This window comes from Nipponia nippon, unplaced genomic scaffold (assembly GCF_047370975.1).
Source record: "Nipponia nippon isolate SJK-2023a ecotype South Korea unplaced genomic scaffold, ASM4737097v1 scaffold_10, whole genome shotgun sequence".
NCBI classification, from domain to species: domain Eukaryota; kingdom Metazoa; phylum Chordata; class Aves; order Pelecaniformes; family Threskiornithidae; genus Nipponia; species Nipponia nippon.
Window position 1 is genome coordinate 17,947,860 of NW_028262291.1, and position 23,480 is coordinate 17,971,339.

Here is a 23,480-nt window from a genome sequence, read left to right on the forward strand (position 1 = left end):
TGGTTCACCCATCTGGCCATACCAAAAAAGTCCTTTCCAAAACTTGGAAGTGGAAAAGGATTTCAAGCTTTGTCCAGATCTTTTTGCTTGTTTTTTTTTAAGCAGCTCAGCTGCGTACGTGTGAAAACTTTGACCTTAATGTACAGGAAGAAAAAAACCACCACCGTGGCACAGAGTCAAGGTAACATATACTGTTTCCCAAGATTACGTGTGATTTCAGATGTTGTATATTCATTTGGCATGCTGTACTACTTGCTGTACAGTCCATGAAGTACCAGAACTGCGTTTCAAAGACTCTCAGCGGCTTTATCAGCTCTTTATAAAATGCTGCTGTATAAATAAGTAAAACTAATTTGCACAAATTCAGTTCATGTATCGGTGTCACATGCCGGTATTGAGTGTAAGCGCTATGAATAGGGCTGATGACTTCCCTCCTTAGGAGGACGGGCTGGGTTGGAGTGCTCAGCAGCGCACCATGCTAATGCACAGTCGTTTATAGAGCAGCCAGCTGCAGGCAGCTCTGTGAAGAAGCTATCTACCTCCCAAGCCTTGCACCACCAAAACAAAAAAGTAAACTCTAAAAAAGTTAAAAAAAAGCTCCAAACCCCAAATAAAAAAATCCCCCTGCCCCCGAGCTGCCATTTCAATTTGTTTTCACAATTGGGTTTACAGGCAGAGCAAAGCAGCAGAGAGCGGAGGCACTTGCAGTGTTTTTCCTCTGTCTGCTTGTCTGGGTTGGTTTGTTTTTTTTTTTTGTGAACCTGTTTCTAAAAGTCAGTGTCATGCTTGTGGGTTTTGGCGTAGCTGACATCTATGGATATGACTCACCAGTCCGTTAGAGCAGATGGGGTTTGAGCTGCCTCCCAGCCCCAGGGTTCAGCCAGCAGTCCCCTACCAGCAGGGCTCAGTGAGCCCAGGCCCCCGGATTTTGAGCCTGCTTCTCCCAGGGAGATGCCTGCCAGCCTTCCAGCACCTCCACCTTAAAAAACCCTTGTGTTTTATAAAAAGCAATGGAGAGGGATGAGGGGAGAGGACAGACCAGTGTCTCCTCACCTCGTATGCATGCCTGGAGAGCTGGCAACCAGGGCGTGAACCGATGAGCATCAAGGCAGGCTCTAAACACGTAACACCCAGGGTCTCCAGGAGATGTAGGAGAGCATATGGGAGTCCCTCCTCTGCCGAGAACTGTGGGATGGCTGCTGATGTGGTACTCTGGCTGCACGGCTTCGGTTTGCATGGCAATCCCCCTGCCCTCCTCACAGCCGGAGCAAAAATGATGGGCAAACCATGGGAATAAAATGCACGTAATTTTGCGGTTGAGGGCCTAGTTAGCTTTTAACCACCTCATCTTATTTTCTGTGGAAAATATGACAGAAATAGCCTGGATTTCCAATTTACCTGCGATGGTAAAAGAAAAAACCAACACCAACAACAGCATCACCAAAAAGCTTTAAGTACATTTTGGAGATGCATGAAAAGAAGCTCAGAAATTTATCCTGCAGGGAGGCTAATAGTCCCAGAGCACATAAGAATAACTTCATAGGCAGCCAACACCCCGCAATACTGCTTTTCAAGGCAGGGACTGAGCGAGGGCAAGCTGCAAGGCATGGACTGGCCTGTGGCAATGGGAAGGTGGAGCTCCATCGCCTCAGGAGAGACCTGCCTGCACCCCTGGGGAGCCAGCTAACGCCTTCATTTTGAGTAGAAAAAATAACATTAAGAAGATCATCCACGTATCTAAGGGGACATCTCCAGAATATATTTTCTGTGGGTGCTGTTCATCCAAAAATCCCTGTGCCCAGCTCTGCAAATTCAGCTGAAGCACTGTGATAGCCCAGGGGGTCACATTTGCCTCGCATCTTTTGGGCAGGGATGAGGCAAGCAGAGACCTGTAGCTGTGCCTGAAGTTTCTGTTTCTAATAAACTCAACAAATGGTTCCCGTCTGTGTGGTCTGTCTCTCTGCCATCTTTAAATATTTATGTCAATGTATCTATGGTGATGGGTCAGGTTATATAAGGAGGAGGAAGGGGGGGTGGGGTGGGGAAGGACAGCATCGGCTCCCGCCGGAGCTATGGCAGAGGGAGAGCAAACCTGAGCGAGTTTCCCCATCCAGCCCAGACGCTCCCTCTTCTCAGCTCAGGCTCTGCTGCTTGAGAGCCTAGAAAGTGAACGTTCATTTTTCTCAGGGCATCAGAGAGGACCAAGCCGCAGCTGGGCTTAGCTGCACTTTGCGAGATGCCATGTGGGAGAGCAAGAGCCCAGCCCATCGGTGCAGAGAGCTTCTATTGTATAATCAATGTATAATTCATTAGTAGGTGAATAAAGACTGGAATAGCTTATTGCTGATGTAACGGGGCTAAAAAGAAAGCGAGCACGTCCATGAGCAAGCTGGTGCACATGGGGGCTGAACAATAGCATTTAGTGATGCTGAGGGGAGAGAGGGGGGATTTTGCCTTGGGATAACATAAACAAGCCAGCTAGCCAGCTGCCAGCGACTCCAGGGAGAGTGATGCAGGGATATGCATCTTCTGGCAAAAATGCTGGGCAGGACCTTTCCTTTGCGCTTGCTGGAGTCTAAGGGAACGGCATCTGGTAGATGGGAGGGCATTAGCTGTGGCTGGGCACCTCCGGGCTCGGCTGAAAGTATTTCTCTCAAGATGTGCTGATTCCTCGCACGCTGAGTGACCACCCTGTATCTCCTCCAGGTAGAGAGATGGGGTTTTTTTTGTTCATGACCCTCCTGGCAGGGGTGGATATGCAGATTGCCTCCAGGCATTAATTTGTTTGGTGGACCCCCAAAACGCCGGGTGACTAAAGATAGCACTGGACTTGTGCTGGGGTGAGAGGCGGGCGTGGAGCAGCCTCACCAGCAGGCCTGCAACTGGTCATGGGTTTGGCAGCTAGGGCTGAAAGCTGCAAAACATGCACCACGTGTTTGGTTTTTTTTCCAAAACAGCCTCCGAGGCTGCTGCAGGGCTCCTCCTCCCTGCTCCCGCACTCTCCCCCACCGTCCCACCCGCTGCTACTTCTCCCAGTGGACAGGGTTGATGCTCGCTGCCGGTTGCTCAGCCTCCCAGAAGAGGAACTACACAGTTAAGAAAAAAAACCCTTTTCACCCCGATATAGCATTTTATGAGAGAGAACTGCAACGACCCTTCATGTGAAAGTTGCGGGGTGTGTGTGATCGAACCGTGTATTCAAAGCAGCTTCTGACATTACCCGCCTCCAGCTGTGCTGGCAGAGATCTCCTGCGTGGAGCATCTACCACCCCTGGCTGCATTTCTAGAGGAGAATTATAGCCAGCTGCTTTTGCAAATGCATTGCTTCTGCACCTGGTTAGAAAAACCATGTCTATCAACTATTGCTTAAAAAAATATTTCCTATGTCTGCAGCTCGGAAATGCAGCTTTACCTTGGCAGGAGATGGCTTCCTTACAACCCCAGCGCTGCGAAGGTCCACTCAAATTTGCCAACTTACAAGGCTTCGAAAGGACTTGCTCAGCAGTATGTCCTTCAGGAGGAGCTTGCTGCAGGCAGGAACCAGAGTTGCCCAGCAAAGGGGCTGTTGCATGAGGAAGCTGTATTTTGACGGCGGTGAACTGGCAGGCACAGCGTCAGCAGGGCAGGAAATAGCAAAACATTTTGGAGCCAAGCCAGGACACCACGAGGCTGAAAGATTCCCACTCTCCTCACCACCAAAGCCCCCTAGAGAGTCAGTAAATTGCTTAACCTGTGCTTTTCACAAGGGCTCTGAGCTCCTCAGTTTTTTTCCGTGTGCTGAAAAACCCAATTTGCAGAAGCCCTGAGCATCTTTGGCTGATGTGCAAAGCTGCACCCTGCTCACCTGCAGTTCTGCATGAGAAGTACATTGAAAAAGCGGCTTCTGCTGCGCTCGGAGCAGGCGCTGGGAAAGCTCCCCTGGCTTGTCAGCAAGCTGTGGTCAGGCCACCCACGGGCACGTGGTAAGCCCCATGTAAGGCCTCAGGGGAAATTAATGCTCACGGTGGCAGAGCAGGACCTGAGCAGTGCATGGGCAATGAAGGATGGAGGGCAGCACAAAAGGCTTCTTGCCACTGCCATGGGCTGATGCTCCCCAGCCCCGCAGGCAATCACCTGGCCTTAGGCTGCTCCCTCTTCCCACGTCCTCTGATAGAGCTGGGTGTTCGTCTAAAATAAAAGGAAAAGGGTAACACATGAGCACAAGCTAACTCATAGCCACAGAGAGGCCAAACTGCAATTGCCCAGGTGACCTTAGAAGAACTAATTGATAATTGCCAGAGGTAATTGACAATTAATCGGAGCCAATTCACAATTAAATATGTAACTTTTCACCTGTGGTGTCTCTTTAATTTTTTTTTTTTTTTTTTTTTGTGGCTCTTGTCTATGCCTACATGAATAGGGATTTCTTTCCTACTGGAGTCTGAGTGTTGACATGCTTTTAACAGCCAGCTTCTGCTTGTGCAAGCCCCAGGAAGGCTCAGCGCGTCTGCAGGTGTTTCCTAGCCTGGCTGCTGGCTTTGCATGCCCGCTGCTCAACTCCATGCTCTTATCCCGACAAAATCTCTCTCTTGCTCTTCTCAACACTGGGTAAATCATGGCAGCGCTTACAAATAGGTTCCTGGGGTTTCGCTCTGGTTGCACAAGAGCTGTAATTTCCCATAGTGAGCAGCAAATTAGGGACTGGTAAGTGCAAGGTAAGTGCAACACTGACTGTAGGACAGGGATTTTTTGTTGGCACAGGTGTAAGAAAACCCGCTTGACACCTGCCTGCCTCGCAGCTTCCATCCAGCCACCCCTGGGTGCTGCCATTTCTATGACTACAACCCAAATGGTAACGCTGCACTTTTCCGCAACAGGTTTCTAAAAACCAAGGAGCCGAAGGTATCCACTTTCCTGCTCCTGAAAATGACAACGGGATGCCATCGCAGGGTGGCAGGAGCACGAGCTCTGGTAGAAGAGGGTGTCTGGCTGGGCACTGCTTTGCCACCTGCTCATTAAAGGTGCAAATGGGAATAAAGAATATGAGATGGCCAGCGCGTACATACAGAACAAGGTTTGCTTTTTTTTTAATTATTGTTTGTTGGAGTATTTTGTACCAAAAAAATTACCTAAACCCCATGGTTGGCTATCAGAGGAAGAACAGGAACAAGAAAGTGCACGCTTCCAGTTTGCTGCTTATTGGGAGGAAGAAAGGATGACTCTCCAGGCGCATTATCCCCTTGTGAGATGGTTTGCTGCAGGTCACGTTCTCATCCCTGCCGCAAGCAACAGAAATCATTACAGAGGTGTGAAAACAGCAGCTACGTGCACGCACACCTATATGGCCAGTGCTGGAAAGGTGTCTGCTTCCGCCGATGAAGTTTCGGTGATCACAAGTGATTCAAGGGAAACGAGAGCTAGGGGAGAGGAATACCATAGCCCTTCAGGTTTCTTTATCGTATATATGCTACTCCTGGCTGTAATCATCCCTTTACATTAAAAATTGACCCAGGAAGGAGGAGCACCTACAGCTTTAGCAGTCCTGGTGGTGAAGCTTTAACAGATCTTTTCTGCTAGTTGATGAGGCTTAAGCAGGTAACCCGCACCCATAACATAGACTCCACTGATTTCCTCCATCTCCAGTGTTTTTTTTTGATATGGCAAAACTTCATCAATTGTCCAGCCAACACCGAGCAGTAGGCAAGACCTGACCACCTCGTGTTTAAAAGAAGTGAAACTGCAGAGATTTCTTTCATATAAATACTCCAGTCTTCATTGCTTAAACATGTCCTTAAACTTTTTTCCTGCCCCTGCTTGCATTACTCCTCGTGAGGTAGCTGCCTGCTGCCCCAGCAGCTGGCCAAGGGTAGGATGAGGCTGAGGAGCAGCTCCTTTTCTTCCAAAGGACCAACACCATCCTCTCCCTCTTGGGTGCTAAAGCACACTGTGGGGACGGGCAAGCACCAGCTGACTGGGGAATGTCTCTTCCCAGCACTGAAAGAATTACTGAGGGCTCTCCATGACGCAAACCCCCGAGCAATGCAGGCAGCCTCGTGCACGGCAGAAAAAGAGAAGGAATGACAGCCTTTTGCAAGAAATTCATCTTTATTGAAGCAACTATGAGTCACATGAGCTGCCAGCTGGCCTGAGGAATAACAATAGCAGTGGCCTGGACAATAGCAGCTGGAGCTCACAAGGGAGATTGTCTCTCTCCAGAGAACGATATCCTTAATAGTGCATATATACATATAAGTAAATCTTTCCCCACTGCTAGAAAGTGGGTATATTGGCAAACGCATATCACCACTAAATCCCTGCTAGACCGAGATGTGTTGGTAACTGCCAGGAGGTAGCCTGAGTAATACTCTGGAGCAGTTTGAACTTAATCCAGCTTCCAGTGAAGTCAATGGTGAAGCTCCACTGGTTCCAAGGGAGTGGGAGGAGGAGCGATAGCCCTTTCCCCCACCCCCAACACAATTCTTTCCAATGCAAGATATTTGCAGGCATGTTAGAATGCTAACCAGGTGCCGTAGGCCGTACTGCTCTTCTTGTACATGTAGCAGCCCCTGCCTGAGGGCCAGGACCGGTCCTGAACACCTCAACATTAGCATGGGGGTTTTCACATTTATCTCAATAAACAATTACTACGTACTGTTTTTCATGGCTAAAAGCCACAACAAAGGGATGAAAGCTGTTGTTGGTTCAACAGACATTTCACACAGCCATGTAGTTTACAGCAGGTTTTCCAGCAGGTGCTAAAACTATTGCAGTGATGGGTTTCAGCTCAGAAGCAGCTCTGCCTCCTTGCAATGAGGACAAAGCACACCCAGGAGCTGTCATTTGAGCTAGACTGAGAGCCAAGTTCTTCAGTTGATTGAGTCTTTTTAAATTTCTGTTTATTATTGATAAGGTGATGTAAACAAGATGTAGAGTTGGACATGGTATTGTTTGATCTGGCTGGAGATCAGTCCTGTTCTCTTATAGATTTAAACTTCAGTCCTGCGTGTATGTGTAATATTAGTCCTTTTGTATTGCACAGCAGCGTGGTGGGTTAGAGAAGCTAGATAAACACAGAGCTAAGGCTGGAAGTTGCACAAGCCCCTGTGAAATCAGTGTGGCATCAAGCTCCAGGAGGTTGACTAAATCCTAAGAAAAAATAATGGTGTATTGCATTAGCAAGGAGGAATAACAGAGAGATGTGTCCTTAACGCTTGTCATTGGTTTCAAAGCTCATGCACTGCTTTCTGTTTTTTTTCCCTGATCTCTACCAACAGCTCTGTAAATCTGGCAATATTTAAAAACAGGGGAAAAAACAGTCAATGGTCGTTGGATGCCTACATACTCGAGCATGATCAGAAACACGCCCAAAGTCAATCATTACGAGTGTCCAGGCTAGGAGAGCACATTTCCCATCAGCAAGGACACACTTTGTGTCCACGTATTTGCCAACAGCACAAGATCGGTCCTGGGCTGTGATCCAAAGCCATCTTCCTAGAAACACTGCATCTTTGGGGGTGACAGGGAACTGCTCAGATGACAGCGCAAGAGAAGTTTGATGTAATGCTGTGATTTTTGTTGGGCTTTTCTCTCCATTTTTGTCCTAAGGAGGCTCTTTGTGTCCTGCTGGGGGAGCTACAGCCCATACGTCCCCTGGTGAGGCGATCTGCATCTCTGAGCCCAGGTGCGTGTCTCAGTCCTTGTCCGTTTTTGTCAAAGGTGTGGGACTGCTCCTCCTCAGAGCATCATCCGCTCTGACCAGCTCGGAAATGCACGACAGCTAGTAGTGCAGGGAAGGGAAACACGTGACATGCATCCCACCGCCTGACCCCACAACGCCTTCCCGGGGGATTTTGTGGGTTACTTCAGACATCTTCCTGCGCCAAGAGCTGGCTCTACCTGGTAGGGATGCCCGGGCGGCAGGTTTCTACCTCTCTCGCAGGATGTATTTGCCTTTCCGGTCCAGGTTGCTGCTGAAGTGGATGGAGAACCAGAGGAATGAAGTCAGGATCATCCCATAAATCTAAAAGGAAATAAATGAGACAGGAACACAATTAAATGCTGAACTGATTATTATGCTCCCTCTGTGCAAATAAGCGATCATAATGTTGCCTGCTAGTCCACTTGGCACTTCTGAATTTATATATCGGGATGTCACATTTTTCTTAAGAGAGCCATTTTCCAGTAAAATGATGAACACCAATTTCAACATGGGAGAAAAAAAACCCCACCAACATGTGGTTAAAGCATTTGATTGGAATTAGCACAGTATGGCTCAAACCTAGTTCTACAAATACCAAGAAATGAGATGAACCCAGGAAATTCAGATTTCAAATTCCTGCCGCAAAACATTCCTCTACGCAAACAAGCATCTCTCTCTCATAAAAATAACCTTTTGTAAAGATAGCATAGGGAGAAAAAACCCTCAAACCTCATGTATTGTTTGGAGTAAAAAACCCAACAAAACAAACTAAAAAACCCTAACAAAACCCAAAGCCCACTCCATGCATGTACATGGTTGTGAATGTAGAGGACAGTATAGTTCCTCTGCATTGTGACATTCGACATTCTGCCTGGTATATCACACATCAGAATTTACATAGGCAATGTATCAAAGGCAAGGCTGCTGTGGGAAGGATAACAAGGGCTGTAACAACATGCTCTTTCCTAAAATTCTGCCTTAACATGCAAGCGCCTTTGCTCGCGGCTTGGTCTGGGGACATGTGTGCATTGTTGGCTGAGGGACAGTGACATCAGAGCAGCTATAGCCCTCGTCGCACGCTTCCTTTGCATCCTGCCATCACAATAGTCAACCATGCAGCGAGATTTCCTCCGGCACACACTTCAAAGACATCCACCTTATCTGGCTATAGCATCAAGCTGTGAAAAAAACATATATATAATAAAAATGCTCCCGCTTTTGGCTGAATATAGCCGCAGTGAATTTCCTCCTATACCTGAGAAAAATTAGAAAGCGACACTAAATATTCACACATGACTTTACATTTATAGCTTCATAGCTATGCCTGATGGTTTTCTTAATTTACTACTAGCAGTATAAAATACAAAAGTGGTTGTTTCTCTGGGTTTTATTTAGATGAAGAAGAGTCTTCCAATCCATAATTGTGCCAAGGCAGGCACAGGTAGTAAAACAACCTTCATATACACATTCAGTTGGGAAAGGTCACTCTAGCTGGGGAGCAGCATGGAGATATCACAGCAGATCAAACCTCCCTTCACGGTGAAGAAATGAGTCTCCTGGTGTGTACTCTTTTCTGGTGTGCTTCACCACACATGCAGGGCCCTCATGTAGAGGTAGTTACAGTGACACACCTCTGCCAAGCAGTGGGTGGGCATATGAGCAGGCTTGTTTTAATTAGTGGCTCTCTCCAGCTCTGAAGGGACCATCCCCATGCAGCCACCAAACCCCCTCACTGCTGAAGGACACACTCCTCTCGCAGCATTTTATTTTTTTTTGTCCTCCCCCAAATAAGACTCATAAATTCAGTACAGATCCTTTCTACCCAAGCCATACTCCAAAGATGATCCTACCCCTCCCTCTGCAAGATCCTCCTTCAAAGATGGTGCCTGGGAGCCCAAGCAACACACTCTGCTCCTCTCCTTTGCAGCCCGCTCCTTACAAGCCCGTGCTTCACCCACCCACTGCCCGAGATGCACCTTACTGGCTTCGTTAGTGGTCATCCATAGGATGAGACCTTCCCTTTGTGCACAGCTCTCCAGCTCCACTGCTGGTGCTCAGTAGCTTTCAAGACCTTCCCACTCCGGCCACACAAAGCAGCTTCCCAGGCTGAGCTGGGAGGCAGCCAGTGAGTGCTAGGCAAGGAGAGGCAGCAAGTTCCCTAAAATATGGAGCTTTTACTGCATCTCTTCTTCCACGATTGCTGCTGGCTTCCTACCTGATCCACAAGCCCTGCACCAGGTGACACGGCCTCTCGCTTGCAGGAGAAGACGTGCAGGCAAGCCTGGGTGGGTGAAGTGCAAAGGCTGCTGCGTCTGCTCCGCTGCTCCCCACTCCCAGCTGCTGTGCCTAGTTTGGGCAGAAAAACCATGCAGCGAGCCTATTCCTGTAGGAAAACCCCTCCATCCATCACCCTAGCCAAGACAGGTCCTGGCCCTTTCCTAATTTTTACCATGGAGTCCACCACTGCTTGTTTCTCTGCTGCTGGTCTCCAAAAATCACCCAAAATCCTAGCTTCTAGGGGCTAATTTAGGATACACTTTCCCTGCTGGAGCTTGCCTCTTGGGGCGAAAATGCAAAGGAACAGACATAGCTACCGTGAAGCCGATGGTGATACCCAGGAGCGTGAAGACAAAGTCCATGTGCTTTTTCAGAAAGTCCTGGATCTGTTGCAGGCAGTCCTGGGAGAAGAAAGACACCCCTTGCAGCACAGCATAGCTCAGTGGGGGGCTTCGTCCCCCCAACAGCACTTGCCACAAGCCTAAATAGAAAGGGAGGCAAGAGGGGGATGCAGCAGTGCACAGCTGGGCTGCTCCGTGGGCAGCTCTCCTTTTTCTGTTGCTTGCTGCAACTTGGGAAGACAAACAGCTGCGATATATTTTCTATTACTAAATACACCTATGATTTTCTTGGTATGATGCATTTTGGACTGTGGGGGATGTGTGTGCGGACAGGTAAGTGTGGTCATGCACAAGCTTTTTTCTTTCCACCCACTGGAAAATGAAGAGGGAAATGAAAAGATGGAAAAGCAGAGCACACCATAACACTGAATATGTTCCCCAAAGATACTAATGAACAGCTCAATTTTGCAAAGTGTTGCAAGCATTAATATACATTAGGCTTAAGCATGCCAGCGGCCCCATGGAAATCCAGGAGGTGTTAGCCAAGAGAGCCATTTCAAAAACGCAAAAGCATGCTCTTGATGAAGTGGTTTGCAGAGCGAGGTAAGAGTGCTCAAAGCCAGAAAGTGAATGTACTGCAGCTACCAGACTATGATTCCCCGACTTGCAAAATGCATCCTCCCACCCACCTCCCCCGGCTCACCACCAGAGGAAACACAAGCCGTCAGCGGCGGGGGAGCAGAGTCACCCCTACGGTGCCCGGGTTTGCTCTGCTCTCCCTTCCTGCTCTTTGAGCCAAGTTCAACCCTGCTTTGAGATGTGATGTTCCTGGAGGCAGCGCTTTGAAACGCTGCCCTACGGGCTTACACGTGCCTGTGCATCATGGCGTCCTGTTAGCGCTTGACATCTTCACCTAACAACAATGTTTTTGTATAGCTGTAGCAACATGGTTTTGTTTTTCCTAGGGACAACATACATATTGATGCTGGCAGCTTTAGCTACTTCAGCTGATTTGGCTACTTCAGTGGAAGAAAAATAATCATACAATAGATTTGCTCAGAGAGGGACGTCTATATTGTGGCTTCAGCACAGAGGCAGTCTAATACTGGTAGCGTCTCCATCAGCCTTGCTGAGATACTACAAAGAGGAGGAATGAAGTGTACTTGATGAAGCTACTGCTGGGCATCATCATCCTGCTTCATTTTAATACCTGTTTAATGCCCTGGAAAAAAGGAATTGCAGGAAATTCCACATTTGCTGTTAGCAGGACACTTTTTAAGCCTCACAAACTAGTGTCACGTGGAAAAGTCCAACAGGTTTTTCTCAGCTCAGACACATGCCCGTGATATCTCACACTCTCCGCAGAGGCAGAAGATGAGGAAGAAGCTGGAGGGAAGTGACAGGCTGCAAACACAAGCATTTTGAAGACTTTCTAGAGCTGCAAAAGAAACCACATCTGCAGGTCTGAGGCCTGCTGATCCACTGGCACTCCTTCAGCGGGTGAGACGCCTCCTTATTGAAACAACAAAACCCCAACGAAATAAACCCCAACCCATGAAAAACCACAATTCTCACCAACACTTAAACACCAGTGAGGTTTTAGCAGTTAGTGAGTAGCGGCACAACCCCACTGGGGGGTGGACGAAACCTTTCCCTTACCTGTCCTGCATCGCGCACCTGGCCGAATGGGCACGTCTTGCTCTCGACATTGGCCATGTCCCCAAATGGAGAGTGCTTCCCGCAGCACAGGAACTGGAAGAGAGGGAGAGGTCTGCCAGCTGCCCGCCAGGGCAGGAGGTGTCGGCGATGGGCAACCCCTCTTCCCTACTGCCCCAGGCAGGGCTATACAACCAGGGCTGCAAGGAGCAGAGCACATAGGTATGCAATCGACAACTGCGGCAACAGAGGTTAAATTCAGAGGAGGTGGATGGATCTGGCCCCAAACTCGCCCACGCTCCTCCAGGACTGCTGCCTGGGGCTGGGGCCAAGCCCTCCCTCCATGGTCACACCAGCTCTCACAGTGGCTGCTCTGGGAAACCCAGGGATGCACTGAGTCATGTTTCCAGTGCTTGTTATGGGCTGCGGGAGACCCCAGCAACACCCACTGTGGAGCTGGTTTCCTATAGCCAGGGGGAACTGGCCAGCTTGGAGCTCTAGCAGAAGGAAGAAAAAAAAAAAAAAAAAGGGAGTAGAAGGACTGTTTCTCCATCAATTAAAGTGTCTAAAATAAGCAACTGATGAAGCTGGGTATTGTGCCTGGTTCTCCTTGCCAGGGGGGACTCTGGGTGCACTGCTCCACAACCCTGCAGAGCACAAACCACCATGCCTGGTCATGGCTTTGAGGGCCACCACCATTGTTGCAATGAGAAACATTTGCCCTTTTCTGCGTTTGTAAGAAGCACAGATGAATGCAGCTTCAGGAAGTACTTGTTACAATGATTTAAGAAAACACAGAAGGATAAAGCGAGTTGCATGGGAGGTGTCTGGAAACAGGCGAGCGGAGCTGACCTTCCCGTCCAGCCCTGCTGTGTGCCATGAACTCACTACCCAAACAGGCCTTGCTGCGCAAGGAGATGGCATCTCCTTTACTCAGTGGGGACTCAAGAGTTTCTCACCACACTCATCTCCTGTGGCCTTGAGGTGCCCTGTGCTCTGGGCAACCCCCCTTGCCCACCTACTGAGCTACAGAGAAGTCCCCTGTGCCACCAGCATCCTGGGTGGTGGTTTTGGGGAGCTTGCTAGCAGCCTCCAACATGGCAAGAGGCCACGTAGCCTCCAGTACTCCTCAGCCATAGGCTCAAGGGTAAACAGAAATAACCAAGTCCAAATACTTCTGCTGGACCACGTGGAATTCCCCCCCTTCTCTCTACCTGACTGGGGATACCAGAGAGGTGTATATCCCCTTTCTCATACCACAAATAGGGAGCATGGCAGAGGGCCTGCTGAGACAGACAATACATGTATCAGCTACAGCGTGGCAGCTTTGAACATCTCGCACCAGAGCGATGCTCAGGTAGGCAGCCCTGTCCTCCTGTTGATAATCTGTTGGTCAAACCTGGGAAAGGAAGAGTAGGAAGGGAGGAGCAGACTTCACAGCAGGCTGGAGGACTCTGTTCCTGAGGGAAAACAGCACTGCAGCATCCATGAGGCAGAGTACAGGTGTCAGCCCCAGCCTGCTGAAACTATCGGGAAGATACCGCAGGGCAAGGTTTTCTGCTAAGGCTGAAAGACAACTTACTGCGTCATGGATGGCAGCCAGCTCGTGTCTCCTGAAGCTGGAGGCATTCCTCCTCACCTCCTCATACACAAGGTCGTACACATCCATCATGCTGTCTTCCACCTGCAATGAAAGCAGAGATCTGTACATGGAAAACGTTGACTGTGGTTGTCTCTGGAGGGAAATATGCTCCTCTCGCATCCCCCCAGAAGGTTGCCCAGGTATAGCGAGACAAGTGGTGCAGCTATTAAATGACCACCATGCAGCAGCAGGAGCTGGTGTACAACCCACCACAGGCCAAGGGGCGCCTACAGCATTGCAAATCCCATAAGAGAGGCTGTGATGCTGCACGCGTACCACCTTCTGCTACACATTGACCCTTTGGTATCACGCCAGGGTCTCACCAGCTGATGGCTGGAGCTTTTGGCCAGTTTGGGATTTAGGGTCAGAGAAGAATTCTGGTGCGTGTGACCAGTGTGCCTCCAAGTCCCTCTGCCAGGCAGGGATGACACCATCTCCCTGTCCTGATGGGTGACTGTGAGGACAGGCACACATGACCGTGAGATGCTAAAATAAAAAGGTGAGAGGACCTCAGATGCCTGGTGTTCTCTCAGTGATGGAGGAGTTCCTCCAAATAGAGCCAAAAAAATAACAGAGTGATTCAGTGGTGAATCAGACCCTAAATATTTACCGAACGTGTGAGAACTCACAGCTTGACAGATCCCAGCCAACTCCCGCTCCGGTTTCAAAGGAAAAAAATATGACAATTGCCTTCAGGGCCTGGAGTCAAAGCCTTATTTCTTCCTTTCGTTTTCCCTTGCTTCCTCACCAGCATCGATCCAAGTGGGCCTGGAGGCAGCGCTTGGCTTTCAGGAGGGAAAATCAATTGGCGAGAGAGACGGAGCGGATGGCCGTGAGGGGAGGGATGGGCACTCCGGGAGCAAAGCCATCTCTCAGCAAGGCTTTTAATCTCCGTCTTCAGGGCTTATGCTTGGAAATTACTCTAGAGGAAAAAAACCTCCAACACCGTGTGCTTGGGGGTGAAACCAGGGTCATTCAAGGCGATTACAGCCATCACTGCAATATTGCTCTACCCCACCTGGCCGTCCAAAATGCAAGCAATTAATGGAGGCTGATAGCCAGGGAAGGGACAGAGGGAGGTTGAGAAGATTACTTGTATCCAAGTCAGCTCTGTGCCACCAGGAATAGAGTTTAAAGGCTCACATCAGAAGATTTTCCACAGCTATCAACATGGCATAGAAGTAGAGGGACTTGGGGGTTTCTCTGCATTTATCTGCAGCAAAGCTGCTGTCCTCCCAGGACGCTCCATCACCCATCATGGAGCAATCAGTAGGTGAGGCAGGAGCAACTCAGCTTTAATGACAGAGGTCCAATGATGGACAGGGCACAGATATTCTGAGCCAAAGAAAAAATCCTTCGTATCAAGGTGCACGACGCTGAGCTGTCCCACACAGGTGAGGAGGGAGGATGCTCATTTTATCACCCCTGCGTATCAGGGTGCATCAAGCGGGATGGGCGCAGCAGTAAGACAAGATCTCTAGAAGACTTGTGCACCATCCTTCCCCTGAGCAAACCTTAAACCCCAATAAAAAGGAAAACATCCAAGCTTTTCTAACATCTTGTGGGCCATGAAATAGCTTTCCAGCAGCAGCAATTAAATAAATGGATTCAATAAGAAGAGCATCCATTTCCACTGAAGAATTTGATTAAGAATAATGAAAAAAAGAATAATCTTTTGACCTCCTCTTGTGGCCTCATATTGCTGAGGAAGGAAGGAAGAACAGAGCAGCCAGCTTCTTAACCCAGGAAATTATTACCTTTTGAATATCCCAACCTCAGTCTAAGATGCAGGAATAAAAACTATTTTGTGTTGTGACAACATACATATGGATCTCAGTAAGGTAATGGTGCTGCATGTGCAATTTTTGCCTCTTCATATTTATCATTAGGCTCAGAATGCTGAGCTTCCCTCCAAAAGGCCTAAATTTCAATTTTTTTTTTTTTTTTTAAAAAAAGGGGGGGGTTTAAGTGTTGAAAGCAATCCAGAAGTTTAACGTTAAAGGTCTACTGAACACTGAGCCTGGAAATGCTGGGACAGGTAGCTTTAAGCCCTCTGCCTTGCCTGGGCACATTCCCCAAAACCTCACAAAAACTGGCAAAAATGTTCCTTTGACTGCAGTGAGTTTTGGGCCGGATCCGGCTGCTTACTTTACAACTGTATTCGACTTAAACCAAGGCAAGATGAGACTTAGTCCAGTGATGTTTCATCTGCAAAGATCATCACAGGCTCCCCAGCAGTAGGGCAGGCTCTGACCACATCACCAGAACCAATTCATGGTATGCAGAGAAGTCAATGCTCATTAGTGTTTTGTCCTGATAATAAGCCTCAGGGCCCAACTGAGGCTGATGTCCTCCTCAGCAGCATCTCAGGTGGTCATGCTGCACTAAGCAACCTGGGAGGAGGGCAGGTGAGCTGCCCAGATGTTGGCAGCTGCTGGCCGCTACCCATAGCCTGCAGCAGTGGCGAGACTGGCAAGCTCCTGCCGGCTGCATGAAACATGACAGGATCAATTTGACCAGGAGAGGTCCTGCCTGATGAAGTGGTGCACATTTGCACCTTCCTGATTAGTTTAGGTACCATGCAATGACATTAAACATTGAGACTAAGGCTTTTGAAGGAAGAGAGTGGCTAGGAAAGAATTGAAGGAACAAGAAGCTATGGCAGAAAATTATTCCAACCATTGGAAACAATAAGGGAAGAAACCACAACCAGTCACCATTTCACAGCCAGCTCGACTACAGTGATGGTGATGATGATGAGGGTAATCTCCAGGTATGTAATGACTACTAAAGACTTCAACTGCACTCTGTTTCTGAGCTTGCTTGTGGGCTGGATTCTCAGTTACTTACTGATTTTTCTTGTTTTGTCAAGCAGCCTCCAAGAACTCAAAAGCACGAAGGACTAAGTGTAAAATGTTTTATAGCAATAATTTCCTTTTAGAATATGTGCCTGGGCAAGCCTAAGAGTACAATTTGCTGTTAAGTTGTTCTCAGCATTTCTATCTAGCAATTATATCTAGCATTTATATCCAGCTATTATCTGAATACACTATTCAGGTCCTGGTAAGGGAATATCAAACTACTAAACCATTTTTAAAGACTGAATTGACTGTAGTTCCTCCACATCATCTTTCTGATTTTTTTCTAGGATCATTTGATTTTGGAGGGGAAAATTGCTGTCTTCATACAACATGGCAGTCTGTTTTCAAAGATTACTGCAGAGAGCTTTCTCATTTAAATATTTCGGAGGTAGGTATAAGTACTAAATCTCAGTATTTATCACTGGCTGTTTCCTTCTGTGCAGGAGATTGTGCCACAGAGCATATGAGAGGTCTGATTTAACAAGGAGACATACAAGAGCAAAAAAGATTGCACTAATGAACCATCATCTTAGCAGCTTTTCTGCCTGGGATGGAGTTATGTTCATACTCAGAGCTGCAGCTGAGCTCTGAAGCACGCATGGCAGTATCTATCCAGCCGGAAACGGCATGCTAACTCACGCATGCCTAATGATGTAAGAAATAAAACCTGAAAACATGAGACAAAGTAACCAGGTGGTTTCATGACCTATCTTTATTTGCAACATTATTTTATCCAGCAGGTGCAAGTTCATTCCTATATTCATTGATTGGGACGTAACACAGCAAAGAGATGGCACTGCAGCACTGCTTTGTGCCATCCTCAACAGATTCCCATTGCCCACTCCACTGACAGGCAACTTTCAGTTCATTGCCTCAAAATAATTTTCTTTTTCCATTCCTTACACCAGGTGTGGGAGAAAAAAAAAATTAGAAATCAGGTGCTTTCTCTCACAGTTAAGCAACAGGATGCCTTTTGAGTTTGAGTGGTTATGCCAATAGTGTTAATAACATGCTTTTAAGAAAACCACAGCTGTGCCCCATCCCTTAACTCAGATGGTAGTTAGCATGTAATGGACCAATACAGCTAGAGAAAAGATAGTTTGTCTGGGCTTCTTTTTGAAAGGTCTTACACTCCCCCCCCACATTAGCATCATTATGGTCAAGTGGATTTTCCTGTTCCTTGTGACATGCTGTGACACACTGCTGGAGGAGTATTTCTGGATGAAGCTCTCCCTTGGAAGGAGACTGCCCCTCGCCAGTAAAAAACACTGAGAGCTGAAGATGAAGTATCAGCTGGGCTTTGGCTTAAGAAAAATCTCCAGGTTAAGTGGTATGGAGGTCACACCTCACAGTCATTCTTTTCCTGGAAGATGTTGGGTGAAGTGTTCCAGCTCTAAATTAGTCAAATAATTGCTGCCTCCCATTTCCGTCTGCATTCCTTAATGAAACGTTAATTTAGGGATGATATCGATGGGTTGTTGGATACAACAAATGGAAAATCACCACTGAGATTGATGTGGCTGACTCTTGCCTCAATAGAGTAGCATTTTTCACTTAAAGTAAGAGGGAATTTTGAGATTGTTTATCATCCTCTAAATCCTTTATCCCCCAAGAAGCAGAATTTATGACTGCAGGAAGGCATTCACTCTAAGCCATTAATGTTCTTGCCCTTGGCTATTAGAAACTAAAGCAAATTTCAGTCTTCCCTCCTTCAAGAGGAAAATTGACATTTTTGACTTGGGTTATTTATCAAGGATAATTTTTACCTGTAACTGGATTTGGAACAGAAAGATCAGACGAGGAGGTCAGCCTTCAGTTCCTGATCCCTTTCAAGCCAGAGGTGTCAATGAATCCCCCTCCCGCTGCTGGTGAATACGCGTGCCTAGGCAACCTGAGCTAGTCGCTTCGATGTATGTTGGAAAACTAACATAGACTCATACCAAGAAGAACAGTCTGTGACCTACTCAGTGAGCCATCTTTCCAACAGTTGTTGGCCAAAAATCTCTCTGAAAGGCTGGAGCTCAAGGAGAACATAGCGAGAGGAGATGTCAGGATTGTCTCAAAGACAAGCCCACCTCTCTCCTTTCTGCTTAACAGGAACTCTCTTGACACGGCAGAGGAGGAAGGCAAGCATGGCAAGCAAAAGGAGGATCCTCCTCTCCCGTGGCTTTTCGTGCCTTTGAGCTACCAAACTGAGCACACACACCACAGCCTCAGAAGACACAGCAACCTCAGCACTTCACGTTCTTTCAGTGTCGCCAAGAGGGATGTACTCACTAGCACCGCTCAGAAATAGCTCTTCAGCAGCGTCTACCAGACTCCCTCGCTTAGCTATAAACTGCAAGTTGACGCGCTTGAAATCCTTCCTTGCTCCAGTAAGGAAAACACTTCTGCATTTCACTACCTCTGTCTTCTCTTTCCTCCCCAGCATATCAGAAAGGATGGGGAGCAGATGCAACTGCTTGGGTTTGGATAAAGCAACAATGCAACTGCAGTGAAACAGAGGAGGGAAAACTGCTCTGGGTGCTTTAGCCAGGTTGCAGAGCAACTCCCACCACGTGGTGTACTCCCATCATTCAGACACACGACTCAGCAATTTATGAACCTCCCAACATTGTGGTCAAATTATGTCAGTCACTCCCCCTCTCTTGCCCATAGTACTTGAAACCACTGCCAGGCAAGACTGCTTCCTAACAGGAAGCGTTGAAAAACATTGAAAAGAGTTTTAGCTTAAAAAAAGTTGTATCAGCAATAGAGCAGGGCAGCACCGTCACCTCCGAGCTGGTGGTGGCTGCCCCACTGCAGCGAGCATCCTACAGCCACGGGAAGGTTGGATGTGCCACGGTGACAGCAACCATCCGAGTGGCCTTGGGTACCACAGCTGTCGCTGCTGGAGACGAGAGCTCCAGCTAGCACTCTGCCATGGAAAGCAGCAGAAACAGGGCTGCACGGGTTCAGCATCAGGGCAGCGATAAATTATAAAACCTATGAGTGCAAATGCCTGTGTGGCACGTCAGAGTCTCACTGCGGGGAGCAGGCTGTTACTGTGTGATGAGAACATAAACGCCAGGAAAGAGTTACAGTATTTAAAAACACTAAGGAAGTGGAAGGGGTTTTCCCCCTTTTTATTTCTTCCATAGACTTCAGAGACTGGGAAAAGCTCAGTGCTTACTTTAAATTGATTGTGCCCAGCAGAATAACAGCAAGAGCAAGGGGAGCATCAGATTATTCACAGTGTTTTGGCAGCCAAATCACTGCTTTTTGAAAATGCTCTTGGAAGACCCCTGTGAGTGGCTACAATCCTGATCCAGCCCTACTGAATCAGAAAACAAAAGGATTCTACCTGTATGCTTCAGGTCTGGTTTCAGACAGCACCTGAACACACCTTCAGCTTGTGTTTAAGTCTCATTAAAAGCTCTAGGACTTAAGCCTACCTTTAAGCATTGCCTTCAGATGAGACAGACTGGACCCTGTAAGAGTTTGCCCCAACACACACCGCTTGCAGGAGCGACAGAAACAAACATACCCTGGAAAAACCACAGACTTGGTTTGCTACTGAAAGGACCTCTACAATCCCACTTAAGAAATTACCTGGGAAGTTCTGGGTCACTCCTTGGATGCCTGCAGAAACAAGCAATGCATGTGCTGGCTTTGAGCATGCAAAGACAGAATTCGCCTTCTGGGGACTCAGGCAATGCTGTGTGTGGGACTGCAAAAGTGCTGGTTAGGAGGAAGAGCTGCAGGCAGGAGAAGATCAGCACAGATCCCATATGCAAGGAAGGGAGTAGGGAAGCTGCTCTTTTCAAGAATGGACCCCAGGTGTAGCAATGCTCATTATTTAACAGCTGCAACTGTTAATCCCAGCTTTGCACCCTAGGCCCTGTTAGAAAATCATCACCTCAAAAGATAACCACCTTGTTCACTAAGAAAACATAAAAGACTCTTGTTTCTCCTTCCCACTATGTGGGGGGAAGAGCAAACAGGTTCCTCTGAAGAAAGTTTCAAACAGAGCAAGACTGCAGGAGAACCAGAGTGTGCACAGGTGGTTTGTGTTCTGCATCCCGTAAAAAGCTAAATCCTCACATTTATTCTCCGAGTACGTGCAGTGCAACACAAAGAGGCTAATGCCTTTCTATGCATGTGGAGCCAAAAGCCATTGGTGAAACCTCCTTTAGAAATCACCCAGGAACTTGAGACACCATTTGAAAATTAAGAGATTGCCATATCATTGCAGCCAGTGCAAATCCAAGCAACCTCTTCATCCAAAGGACGTTGGAAATTGGGCCTTTATGCCAGAAGTGTGGGGAACTATTTGCACCAGTGCTTAGTTTCAAATTTTCCCCTGAGTTGGGAAATCGTAATTTAATCAGTTTTAAGCTAACGTTTACCTGCAAACAAATCTCTGTAATTAAAAAGCTCGGTCTGTTGCCAAATTCCTTTCACGTTGCAGCAATTTTATTTTTGCCGATTGACCCTGCCATCCCGACTGGCTTACGGGGCCAGCGTTGCAGAGCTGCTGGAAGGTTCTTCTAAGCTGCTGCAGAGAAGGGGAACAGCAGAAGATGACGTGACATTGAAACTCCTCTGGCCTCTTTCACAGTGGCAGCCCAGAACAAAACCCCAAACCTATTTTTGTGTTGGCTAGCAAGGGTACCAAAAGTCTTTTATACTGCAGCTGCAAGGCTACCCTTTCCTCCAGCCTCTGCAGGCAGGTTTTTAAAGCAGCAGTTAATGGCTGAGGAGAGAAGAAAAGCTGGAGAGGAGGAGGAGGAAGCAGCAGCCTTCCCCACCAGCTGTACCAGATGTGGCATAAGTCTCTCCTACATCCTTCTCCGCATCCCAGGTCCCAGCTGCATTGGGCTGCGCTGGGAATGACTAAAAGACCTCACCTAAACAGGCAGTGGTTTGTGGTAAAGGAATTGCCATAAAAATAACTTTGGAAAACAAGACTCAGCCTCAGCTCTTTGGCCTCAGGAATCAGGACTTCCTAAGGTGGCTGAAAACCAGCCGAAAACCTCATCATTTCTGTGGTTACCACTGCTGTTGCATCAAAGGTGCTCGTGTAGAGGTCATCCTCCCTGCCCTCTCTTGTACGTCGCTTTCTCATCCGCGTTGATTGCACCACCAGTGTCGATCCTCAAACAGGTTTGTGACACTTCCCTACCAAAACCGTGTTTTGGCTGGATGGCCTGTAGGGAGGAGGGCAACCAAACATGCTCCTCACCCTTGTGGAGACCCTTGTCTGCACTAGGTTGGACATGGAGAGGGATCAATGCTCTCAAGTGATTCAAATGCTCTCAAGTGATTCAGACCAGGCAGAAATACACACTAGAGTTTCACGGGGGCTTGGAGGCTGGGCTGGGTTGTTTCTGGAGCCGTGGGCTTGAGAGCATGATGGGACAGAGGTGAAGGAAGAGTGTTGGGCACAGCAGGTGAGGATGGGGCTCAGGAACAAGCAAAGCTAGAAAATACTGAAACATGAATGGCTCAGCACTACAGCTATCAGGAGAAAAGGTCCTTCAACAACCTCCAGATTACAAATATTTTCATTTCAGATTTTCCTCCAAGCAGCTGACCTGCCCAGAGAAGTTTTCACACCTCTGCAAGTGACAGCAGCACCCTTTCTGTTGGCACCGTTGGCTAAGAGGCAAAGTGTTTCTTTATTAAGTGGGGGTAGACCCTAACAGAAAGGCTGCATCATACATGCCAGCAAGACAGGGAGAGGATCTGGGACGTTACTCTGATTTATTTTTCTTCCCCATTTTGTTCACCATTTTCTTTGCAGAACCTATCAAGCAAACGTACTTTGGGAATGAGTAGTTTATTAGTTCCTTATTAAAAATACTTTAACGCAGACGGATGCAAAGCAGCCTGAGAAGACCATATGGAGGAGGCCTGGACCTCACAAAACCCATTCATTGGCCACATAGATGGATTAAGAGAGCAGGAATAATTATGATGCTGAACAGAGGGATCAACCTTGTAGGGTAAAGCATGATAAACCTCAGATTCATGATTTTTGCATGTCTGGTATAGGTTATTTTAAGAATAAAGACAGGTGACACCAAGTCTATCGGGGATGTAGGTAACTTGAAATTAAAACACATGGCATCTGTCTGAAAGAACTCATTCAGGAGTTACAGAAGGTCACAAAAGCAGAAAAGAATGGGAAATGAGAAGATTCACATTTTGTTTACAGTACCCAGGTCTGAGAATAATGAATATTTACAAATAACTCCTCTTCTTCTCCTGTCCTGCGTAGCTTCTCTGTAAGAAGTACTGTAAACAGGTCTCTAAAGGAGTCACAAAGGCAAAAAGGGCATCTTGCTTTCATCATGTTCAAACGACATTTCTATCTACCGCCTCTTGAAAATAACCATCAAAACAATTTTTCAACTGGAAATTGGGCTTTTCCAGTTTAGGTGATTTTCTGTAAGAAGGATCTGCTTTATGAAGGAAATATAGATTTTTTTTTTTTTTTTTGATCAAGAGGAGTAAACCCCTGAGAGCATCTGCCATGGTTTGGTGCAGGAGGGACCTCCCATCTCCTGCCTTGCCGAGGGAGGGGAGGGCTCCACTTTCAGCGCTGCCTGCGTTCGGCACCTTGCCTATGGGGAGGGAGAGGATGGGATCCAACGAGGCCAGCTCCCAGCTGGCATTTCCAAACAGAACAGGCTGATTTTCTATCTGGCTTTTCACTGGGAAGTCAACGTATTTTGCATGGGAAAAATGCAAATTTTTGTTTTAGCCATGAATGCGAGGCCAGTAGCCCCTTGGTGCTCTCAGAAGCACTGATTCAGGCACGTGTAATGGGCATATTCATCCATATTCAGTTTTACATCCCCAAATCCTCTTCCTTTCTTGGTAGCTGGGTGTACATCCCATCAGGCTTACAAGACACTCATCAATTTGGCCGAGTTTGATTTTTCCCCCCGTATTACCGCAACTATTTCTGACAGTACCGACACTCAGTAGGCTGGGGAGGACACCTGCTTTAATTTTGCTCTTTACATTGAGAAAGGCAG

General features: G+C 47.6%; 1 protein-coding gene across 3 annotated transcripts in view; it reads right to left on the reverse strand.

Annotated features, from left to right (window-relative positions):
- Positions 1-5,230: 5,230 nt before the first annotated feature.
- The window catches only part of TSPAN32 (tetraspanin 32), a 40,267-nt gene continuing 22,017 nt past the window's right edge, over positions 5,231-23,480 (reverse strand). For 2 of the 3 annotated variants that reach the window (XM_087745763.1, XM_087745762.1), the window contains 5 exons: positions 13,535-13,636; positions 11,956-12,048; positions 10,273-10,356; positions 9,894-10,024; positions 5,231-7,999 (listed from right to left, as the gene is read on the reverse strand). In XM_087745763.1, coding sequence (XP_087601889.1) covers positions 7,987-7,999; positions 9,894-10,024; positions 10,273-10,356; positions 11,956-12,048; positions 13,535-13,636 — 423 coding nt within the window. In that variant the 3' untranslated portion in view covers positions 5,231-7,986. The remainder of the gene's footprint in view (positions 8,000-9,893; positions 10,025-10,272; positions 10,357-11,955; positions 12,049-13,534; positions 13,637-23,480) is intronic. The other variant, XM_087745764.1, reaches the window with a different exon arrangement.